Source organism: Podarcis muralis, chromosome 2 (assembly GCF_964188315.1).
Source record: "Podarcis muralis chromosome 2, rPodMur119.hap1.1, whole genome shotgun sequence".
Lineage (NCBI taxonomy): Eukaryota > Metazoa > Chordata > Lepidosauria > Squamata > Lacertidae > Podarcis > Podarcis muralis.
This window is the reverse complement of record NC_135656.1, coordinates 112,736,716-112,746,892: the sequence shown is the minus strand read 5'-3', so window position 1 is coordinate 112,746,892 and position 10,177 is coordinate 112,736,716. Positions and strand designations below refer to the sequence as shown.

The following is a 10,177-nucleotide window of genomic DNA, read 5'->3' as shown; positions in this document are numbered from 1 at the left end:
AGGGCCTTCTCAGCACTGGCTCCAGCCTGGTGGAACGCTCTGCCTCATGAGACCAGGGCCCTGCAGGATCTGATTTCTTTCCGCAGGGCCTGTAAGACAGAGCTGTTCCGCCTGGCCTTTGGCTTGGAGCCAATTTGATTCCCTCCCCCTCTTTCTTTTTCCTTTCTCCTCCTGTGATGAGGCTGGATTTTAATATTTTAATGTTTCAATATTTTAATGTTGTATTTTAATCTTGTTTTTAAGTTGTATTCATTCAACTTGTTTTTATTATTGCTTGTTAGCAGCCCTGAGCCCAGCCTTGGCTGGGGAGGGCAGGGTATAAATAAAAATTATTATTATTATTATTATTATTATTATTATTATTATTATTATTTATACCCCGCCCATCTGGCTGGGTTTCCCCAGCCACTCTGGGCGGCTTCCAACAGAACACTAAAATACAATAACCTATTAAACATTAAAAGCTTCCCTAAACAGGGCTGCCTTCAGATGTCTTCTAAAAGTCTGGTAGTTGTTTTTCTCTTTGACATCTGGTGGGAGGGCGTTCCACAGGGCGGGTGCCACTACCGAGAAGGCCCTCTGCCTGGTTCCCTGTAACTTGGCTTCTCGTAGTGAGGGAACCGCCAGAAGGCCCTCAGCGCTGGACTGAATGAGGCAGTGCTGCTGATGTTGATCTTTGTGGTATGCTTTTTTTCACCCTGCCCTTTTACAGAGCACGTGTAGCGAATGTGGTACTCTCCACGTGTTTCAGACTACAACTCCCATCATTCTTGTGTCATTGGCTGGGGCTGATGGGAATTGTAGTCCAAAACACTCTGAAAGTAGAATCATAGAATCATAGAGTTGGAATAGAACAGCTCTTACTGTCAGGAAGTTCTTCCTAATGTTTAGGTGGAATCTTCTTTCTTGTAGTTTGGATCCATTGCTCCGTGTCCGCTTCTCTGGAACAGCAGAAAACAACCTTTCTCCCTCCTCTATATGGCATCCTTTTCTATATTTGAACATGGCTATCATATCACCCCTTAACCTCCTCTTCTCCAGGCTAAACATGCCCAGCTCCCTTAGCCGTTCCTCATAAGGCATCGTTTCCAGGTACCAGGTTTGCTTCCCTGAATGGGTTGTCCCCTGCCCCATTTTAATTTTGCTGGTCTGTGACGTGAATGATGGTTACTCTGAATACCAGTTGAAGGGAACCACAGGAGTTTCCTGGGGTTTCCCATAGACGTCTGGTTGGCCACTGAGAGCAGGATGCTGGACTATGTGGGCCATTGCCCTGATCCAGCAGGCTCTGCTTCTGTTCTTAAGTCCATTCGAGTGGATACACAAACCCTTGTGTGGGAGATCAAAGCATAATTTCTGTGCAGCCACACAATACGGTACACAGATAGAGATCTTGGCACCCAGCATGGAATTTGGCTGGGTGCAGAGACTGCTGCCTTCCTTTTATTTTAAAAATGAGCACGTTTGCAACCCTTATGGATGGAAATGTATGGGCTGTGCCTGGTGAAATCTCAGCAATTAAAAGGGGGGGACCTGTTTAGCGATATCACTGCCCAGCGCCACGTACGTTTCTGTTTTCTGTGCTGCTAGGATTACGTTAGACACATGATTTTACTAGAAATATTGCCTAGAAGTCAATACCTTCAAAATATTACCCCTCATCTCATACAGAGCTTTCATTTAAAAAAAAAAAAAAGTAATGACAAGTTTCTAGACCTTATGGCTGCAAAACCACTTAGTGTGAAAACACATAGACTTGGTACAATCTTGGAAGGAAGGAAGACTGGGAGCAGGGCTTCAACCGGCATAGGGCTTCAATGTTTGGTGGTGTTTTTGAATCCCATAGTTGCAGAGCTGAATAAATAGTGCTTCTTTCTTTCAGGGGGCAGCGCATACAGACTTCTTTTGCCCTACAGACCATCTCTCCCTTATCTTCATGCTCTTTAGCACAGCCTCCTCTTTCCCTAAAATCCTTCGAAAAGCAAAATTCTGGAAGCAAACTGTACAAACATACCAGCCGCTTGTAAAATGCTGTAATTCCCTCCCCTATGTGGTACCGTATTTTTCGCTCTATAAGACGCACCAGACCACAAGACGCACCTAGTTTTCGGAGGAGGAAAACAAGAAAAAAAATATTCTGAATCTCAGAAGCCGGAACAGCAAGAGGGATCGCAGCGCAGCCTGCATTCGCTCCATAAGACGCACACACATTTCCCCTTACTTTTTAGGAGGGGAAAAGTGAGTCTTATAGAGCAAAAAATACGGTAGATTATTTGGGATGGGGGGGGGGGATGAGAAGGGGTATTTCAAGCAATCCCAAGCCAAGCCAAAACCTTGGCGTGACCCTGAAATGATGGTGCGTTGCTGGCGGGAACTGAGTGATGGGTTCCAGTTGGGCATTCTGATGTAGCTAAGAGAAGCTGCTCAGAAAACCCCCAGTTCTTCCTCGCTGTTACCATTGCAGGTTCTTCCCGTTTGCCTCCCCTGCAGCGAACCTCTCTTTACCCGTGGGCTGTTGAATCCATACGTACCCCTCTTGCTGTTCCTAAGCAACCGTCTCCTGAGAGACAGCAGAGCTTGGGAAGTCCATATTGGCGGACGGTAAACCGAGGGGAAATAATGGGGAGAGGAGGGGGGCGGGAACACTGGGTTTTGAAAGAGTGAGAGTGGAGGTGAGGTGAATGGCGGGGGAGAGGAAATTCTGGATTTTCTGGCATAGCTCGTACACCATCTGCAAAGAGGAGCTGAGGCCAGGCAGGATCCAGGAGGAATAGATGGGCCAGGTTGTGACAAGGGGGGGGGGGGGGCTTGGCATCTATCCCCATTATCGAGAAAAAGGCAAGGGGTCCCACGCAGAGCAAATTGGGGTGCTGGTAGCTAATACTGTTTAAAAATATAGCCAGGTAGGATGTTGAGAATCAATCAAATGTCTTTATTAAGTAATATATAGAGAGAGAGAGAGAGATTCTGTAACCAGTCACTTTTAAACAGAGAGATAATAAATAACGGAGTCCAACATCCAATCAAAGAAAAGTGGGTGTGCGGGGAATGAATTGGGAGTTCATGTGACGGAATATGGGGTTTGGTGGAGTCTGGGGCGGGGCGGCCGGCCTGGAAATGAGAAGCCGAACAGCCAATACCCAGATTTAATTATGCCCTGCAGCTCCTGAGCCATTCAACATATGCTCACACTTCTGCGCCCATGTCTAGCCTCATATATGCTAAATTTTTCTCAATGCCCCTTGGAGCCAATCTGCTTGTCATACTGAATGAAGTGGTACGATACCATGTTTAAAAACACCCCACCCTTCCCTGCATTTAGTAAGCTAGCCCATCAGCATGAAAGGTTTAGCATAGTTCTCCCTCTGCTGTGCCAGTTTACTCCATTCAGGGAACTTTCCGAAAAATCCCATCTGCACCAGCAGACTATAGTCCAGAATTCTGCCTTTGTTTAGCACAATATGCCGACTGTCTCTAAGGTTGGATCTGTACACAACAAAGCGACAGAGTGAACTGTCCCGTTTCAGATCGTAGCTGGGGAATGCCCTATTTGAAAGTCTGCTTATAAACAAGCAAACCTCCTTGTAAATAAAACAGTAGTTCCCCAACCTCACCACCACCACCACCACTCCCTGCAGACCACTGGAAAATTGCTGACTTGATTATTTTTCTTCCCAGCGTAGCAAGGCTGATGTGCCACACTAAATACTGTATGATTTCTAGGGAAGGTTGGGTTTTGCTGCTTTTATTTCTTATATATTGTATTTTATTTTGTTGTGTAGAATTCAAACTGCAGTACAGTAAGCCATAAGAAAGAAAAGCAGTGATTAAAATGCAAGTTAAAAAGCAACATGGCTTTTTAATATGATGGATGTGCTGTCTCCCAGCCTCAAGCACAAATCCACAGACATACTGCAGACTCCATAAATGACATTTGTGGACCACTGGTTGCCTGTGGACCATAGTTTGGGAAGTCCTGTCTATCAGGAAGCCCCGATAGAAACCTGACTTCCATAAGAAGGGTCTTGTCCATCTCTTCTCCTGTTGTTTGTTACATTTTCTATTTAAAAAATCCCGTCCTTCCTTCAAAGAGCTACGGACAGAATACATGGTCCCTCTGTTTAATCCTCACCACAACCCTGTGAGGTAGGTCAGGCCGCGAGACGGTCATGCAGGAATCTTTGTAGCCTTTGTAGTCTAAGTCAAATACTCTTACATGTTAACTACTCTTAGTCTTATCACTGATACTTAGAAGCCACTCTGGGGCTTGGGAGTCATTTTTGGTTGAAGAACAGGATTAAAATGCTGTCAAGATAAATACGCTTCGCCACTACATCACATGGGCTCTATTTACAAAGTGTCGTTAAGGTAGGGGATCCGTTTGTTTTTAAAAAAAGGAAAATGCAGTCCCCGCAGCTGCAGTCTGAAGTGCTTGCAAACCGTAGACTAGGCCTCACCGGGTTACTTCATACAAGTCAAAATGCCTTTCTTGCAGTCTTGCCCTGGCTTCTGCCTGCTCACTGGAAATACCACGGTCACACCCTGTTTTTTGAGGTTCTGCTGCTGGTTCCCCATATTTTGCCCTTTCTCTTTCCCCACCTATTTCTTTCTGCTTTTTAACAAACAAAAAATAACTAAAAGTGGTTGTGGTATGTTTTTCATATGGCAGCCAAGGAACGGCCTTGCTCTCCAAATGAAGGTTTTAACTGACTGTTTATTACCTCTATAAAACCCAGCAAGGCAAGCAGTGTGGATAAGAGATGGCTATATTTTAATCTACCCCCAAGCATTGAGAAGAGAGTGGGAAGGAATCCGAATAACTGGCTACATGCAAGGCTTTGTGTGATAGCTCAGTCAGTAGAGCGGGAGACTCTTCATCACAAGGTTGTGGGTTTGAGCCCTTCATTGGGTGAAAGATCTCTTCATTGCAGGGGGTTGGACTAGATTTATCCTTGTGGGTCCCTTAGGTGAAGGTAAAGAACCCCTAACAGTTAAGTCCAGTTGTGAATGACTCTGGGGTTGCGGCGCTCATCTTGTTTTACTGCCCGAGGGAGCCGACATTTGTCCACAGACAGTTTTTCTGGGTCATGTGGCCAGCATGACTAAGCCGCTTCTGGCGAAACCAGAGCAGCGCATGGAAACGCCGTTTACCTTCCCGCTGGAGAGGTACCTATTTATCTACTTGCACTTTGGCGTGCTTTCGAACTGCTAGGTTGGCAGGAGTTGGGACCAAACAACGGGAGCTCACCCCATCGCAGGGATTCGAACCGCTAACCTTCCGGTCGGCAAGCCCTAGGCTCTGTGGTTTAGACCACAGCGCCACCCACTTACTCCCCTACAATTCTATGATTCTTCTTTATATAAACATCAGGGCTGGGCGATATATCAGTATATCGTCCAAAACCAGTTTGAAGTCAATAACTGCCCTGAGACCTCCGGGTATAGGGCAGTATATAAATTCAACAAATAATTAATATTGTAATATCGGTTCCATAATATGGCAATATATTGTGAATCATGGTGTGTGTGTTAGGTCTGGCTTTCAGCATGGTGATATATCACCAGGTAAACATTGTGATATACTGATATATCATGATGTCTGAAATAACGATGTAACTATGTAGAGATGATGCCAGGTAATGTCCTGGCAACTGCTACTGCTTAGGGGGTCTAAAACCGATAAATTTCACAATGTTGAAAACCAGGTATCACCCAACTCTAATAGCCATCACTCCCCCTGCCACCACATGGGAGAAGAGATTTCTTTCTCCTACTCGAGGTCCCCCCCCCCCCCGCTATTTTTCCACTATTTTTGACTGCTATCTTGAATAATGCTTTGGGAATCAACCTATTTTAGAAGGGGTTCCTATCTAAAACAGAGAGCTAAAAGACAACAGAGCAAGGCTGTATTATTTAGGGCAGAGAGGAAGGGTGGATTTGGATGGGAAACAAAATAAAAGGGAGGTAAGAGGTTCAAACTGCCCCCAAAATTCGGTCACTCCACCTCCTCCTGCAAGGCTGTATCGCAGGAAAGGAGAATTGGCTGATGGAACAGCAGCAACATTGGCAGAGCATCTTACTTGGCCTTATTTCACGTGGTGGAACTGCCAGAAAGCAATTGTGGATACAAAGGGGTAATGCTTAATGAATACACAGGTGTGGTGCATTGTCCTGTTAAATGGGCAGTAGGGTGCATGCAGAATGCAGCAGAAGGAAGGCGGCTGTTGCCATGGGCACGAGAGAGCGGAGCCTAACCTTTGGGAAGGAAAGAAGCAAGCAAAGTATTCTGGATTAAAATAAAAAATCTAAAAACCGGCAGGATGGAAAATTCGTTTGCGAGGAGCCCCAGCTGACGGGCCCCCTCGGGTGTGTCAGCATTCAGTCTGAAAATCGTCTTCCGGAAGTCATTTTGCTGAGTAGGTACCATTAATACTGCTGAGTGGGAGACGATTGCCAAGCATTCCAAGTATTGTTGGCGGTGGGGGAGGAGACGGTTGCTAAGGACCGCAGGGGAGACGGTTGCCAAGGACCATCCTTGGGAGCAATGGTTGCCGGGGTGTGTTGTCGGTTTCCTTCCAGGGCTGTGGACACCAGTTGCCAGGGGCACAGGAGGAGTCGGAAGGCAAGGCTGCCGGGCGCTAGGGGTCCCAGTCATTGTCATGGTGCTGGGCAGCGATGATGATCACTACAGTGAGGATAGTGCACAGGACCATGGCCGCGATGCCCACAGCCAGGCTGATGAAGGAGAAGTTGCGGGCCTCTCGTGAGGCAATTTCTGCTGATACGATGTCGCCGCGGGCAACCGCAGTCCGCACCTGAAGAAGTGAGAGGAGAATGGTTATTTCGTGTGCTGTTTAATGCCAAAATAGGCTTCTGAACAGTTTACAAAACATACAACCCAATTATTTGATTGATTGATTGATTGATTGATTGATTGACGGAATTTATACACCGCCCTGTACCCGGCGGGAAGGTAAACGGCATTTCCATGCGCTGCTTTGGTTCGCCAGAAGCGGCTTTGTCATGCTGGCCACATGACCCGGAAGCTGTACGCCGGCTCCCTCGGCCAGTAAAGCGAGATGAGCGCCGCAACCCCAGAGTCGGCCATGACTGGACCTAATGGTCAGGGATCCCTTTACCTTTATACCCAGAGGTCTCAGGGCGATTCACAGAATAAAATCAAAATATAAAACCACAAAATACATAATCAAAATAAAAACAACAATCCAATAACAACCCCCCCCCCAAAAAAAAACACATTTTAAAAGGGCATAGGATTACCTGTTCTGGGGGTTCCCCAGGACTCTGCAATAAATTTGAGGGTGGTCAGAGTGGGGGGGGAGAGGTCCCAGGCCCTTTTAATATCCTCCCATTCTTTGTTAGCCTCTGTTAGACTGTTCATCTCTTTCCTGTCCCTGTTTTTATCCACTGGATTGTTTTAAGGGTTGTTTATTTTTTTAATATGGTTTCAGCTTTCCAAATAGCTCAGTTAATTGATTGTGGTTGTCTATGGATTTTGTTCTCTGTGCTGGTTATGGATTCTATTGTGGCATCTTTGCGGTACTTTATTTATATTTCTGACTTTCAAAAGCTGTTTTTAATTCTCTGCAAGTTGTCCGGAGGCCTGTGTTTTATGGAACAATTAATAAATAAATAGTCTGGCTGGAACTTCCTGTGATCCTTCTGAGCGTGCTGCTCAGCTCCGGATAACTTAACCTTGAAAGAGAACGAACTATGCCAGTGTGGAAACTGGGCCCCAAGTGTGTAAAAGGAAATTAAAAAAGAAGAGGGACAAGGGGAGGCCGGGACAAGTAATAAACACAGAGGGTGGAATTGCAATTCCCAGGATTCCCTGGGAGAAGAAATGATTATCAGCAGTAAGTTATACTAAGAAACACACCCCATTGTGTTCAAATGCTTAGACCAGGAGTGGAGAGTCTTGGGCCTGTGGCCCAAATACGGCCCTCCGGGTCTTCCTATGTGGCCCTCAGGATTCTCTCCAAGCCACAGCCCTCACCAGCCCTGCTCCATGACCTCCTTTGCCTGAAATGTGTCACTGAACTGTGAGAATCCCTTATGCTTGCCTGGATAGAGAGAGGTGTATGTGTGGAAACTCCTTGACCTATGCAAACTCTGCAACATTTCTCCGATGAAAATAGAGATGTCCCCTCCGACATTTATTTGATCAAAATAGGGATGTCCTTAGGCAGTGTTCCCCAACCTTGGGCCTCCAGCTGTTTTTGGACTACAACTCCCATCATCCCTCGCTAGCAAGACCAGTGGTCAAGGATGATGGAAATTGTAGTCCAAAAACAGCTGGAGGCCCAAGGTTGGGGAACACTGCCCTAAGGAAAAGCAGGACATTCTGGGATCAAGTCAGAAACCGGGGTGGCTTCTGTAAATCTGGGACAGTCCCTTGGAAAATAGAGATACTTGGAAGGTCTACCTATGTGTAACTGGGATGTTGCCTACATTACAAAGGGAAGGGTCACATCTGTCGGGGCCCCCCCACTTTTGCCTTTAGCCCCACTCATCACTGACATCTGCCCCCACCCCACCCCGCTCCCCTGAAGGTATTCCCTACCCTAAGCTTAAAGGTAAAGGGACCCCTGACCGTTAGGTCCAGTCGCGGATGACTCTGGGGTTGGCCGAGGGAACCGGCGTATAGCTTCCGGGTCATGTGGCCAGCATGACTAAGCCGCTTCTGGCGAACCAGAGCAGCGCACGGAAACGCCATTTACCTTCCTGCCAGAGTGGTACCTATTTATCTACTTGCACTTTGATGTGTTTTCGAACTGCTAGGTTGGCAGGAGCAGGGACCGAGCAACGGGAGCTCACCCCGTCGCAGGGATTCAAACCGCCAACCTTCTGATTGGCAAGTCCTAGGCTCTGTGGTTTAACCCACAGTTAACTCCATTTAGGACTGTAGCAAAAACCAGTCTGTATCTTTTAGAAATCGCTCCACGAGCACTTTCCCAACATTGTCATCTTCATAGCATGTTCCCAGAACGCTTTTCTCTCTGAGTAGGAGTCAGCGGCCGCCAAGCACCAGAGTTACATGTTATTTATCCTTTGTGGGTGGGCGGGAAGGCAGGCAGGCAGAGATGGACTCGGCACCTCAGCTGGAGGCAAGAAACCTTGCGCTCTTCCAGCTTGGCAAAATGGCTGCCAGCCTCCTCTCAAGCACGGGATTATTTCCAGAGCACAGAACGAAGCGACTGAGTACAAAATGTGTGCATGTGTGGGAGGTGAGGGGTGCCAGCCAGACGTGAACAGGGAGTGCGCCGAGCATATGTTCCTGAGGAATTAAAACCGTTTCCTTTCCCCCCATTTTAACTGCTTGCATATTCCTCAAAATCTTCAGCATGTTTCTGCGAATGAAAAAGGGTGCCTTACCGCTCACAACATGGGACAGGATTTACCGTTGTGACAAGATTAAGACCTTTAAGAGCAATGGTGTCGGTTGCCACCCTATTTCAAACCCATTGACCGCATTACCAAGCAGGGTTTTGCGACAGCCGTGATCATCGCGACCATGGGTCCCCAGATGTCCTTGAACTACAACTCCCTTCATTCCTGACCATTGGCTAAGATGCCAAGGGATGATGAGGGTTGTAGACCAACTGTTTGACAGTGGAACGGTCTACCTCGGAAGGTGGTGGACTTTCCTTCATTGGAGGTTGTTAAATTATGGTTACCAGACGTCCCCGTTTCCTGGGGACAGTCCCTGGATTTACAAATCTGTCCCTGGACAAAATCCGTCCCCGCAATATCCCCGGATTTCATTTAATGTCCCCAGATTTATATTTTAAGTGTTGTGGATTTATTAGTAGGGAATGAATGTTGCGTGATTGGTTCAACGGCACAAAACACATCATATGGGGACTTCTGGCGAGGCAAAATGGCGGGCGCCACGGCAGTGAGCAGCCTCTGAAGCCAGCCAGAGCCAACTGCGCTACCAGGCTGCCTCTGGGCTGCTGAGACTGCCGCTGCCACTGCCGCTGCCACTGCCACTGCCGAGGGGGAATCAGGGACGCCCGGCGCGTCAACAGGGGGAACCGCTGACCCCTGCCCCACAACCCAAATCGAGCCAAGAGCGAGAGTACCTGGCCACCCGGTGACTGCCCAGTGGCGCTCATAGGCCAGGAAAACCCCAGAGCCGACGCAGGGAGAAGGA

The 10,177-nt window shown here is 47.4% G+C and overlaps 1 protein-coding gene across 3 annotated transcripts in view; it reads right to left on the bottom strand.

Annotated features, from left to right (window-relative positions):
- Positions 1–2,911: 2,911 nt before the first annotated feature.
- Positions 2,912–10,177, bottom strand: part of PRRT1 (proline rich transmembrane protein 1) — a 30,688-nt gene continuing 23,422 nt past the window's right edge. For 2 of the 3 annotated variants that reach the window (XM_028719940.2, XM_028719941.2), the window contains exon 4: positions 2,912–6,815. In XM_028719940.2, coding sequence (XP_028575773.2) covers positions 6,639–6,815 — 177 coding nt within the window. In that variant the 3' untranslated portion in view covers positions 2,912–6,638. The remainder of the gene's footprint in view (positions 6,816–10,177) is intronic. The other variant, XR_013391445.1, reaches the window with a different exon arrangement.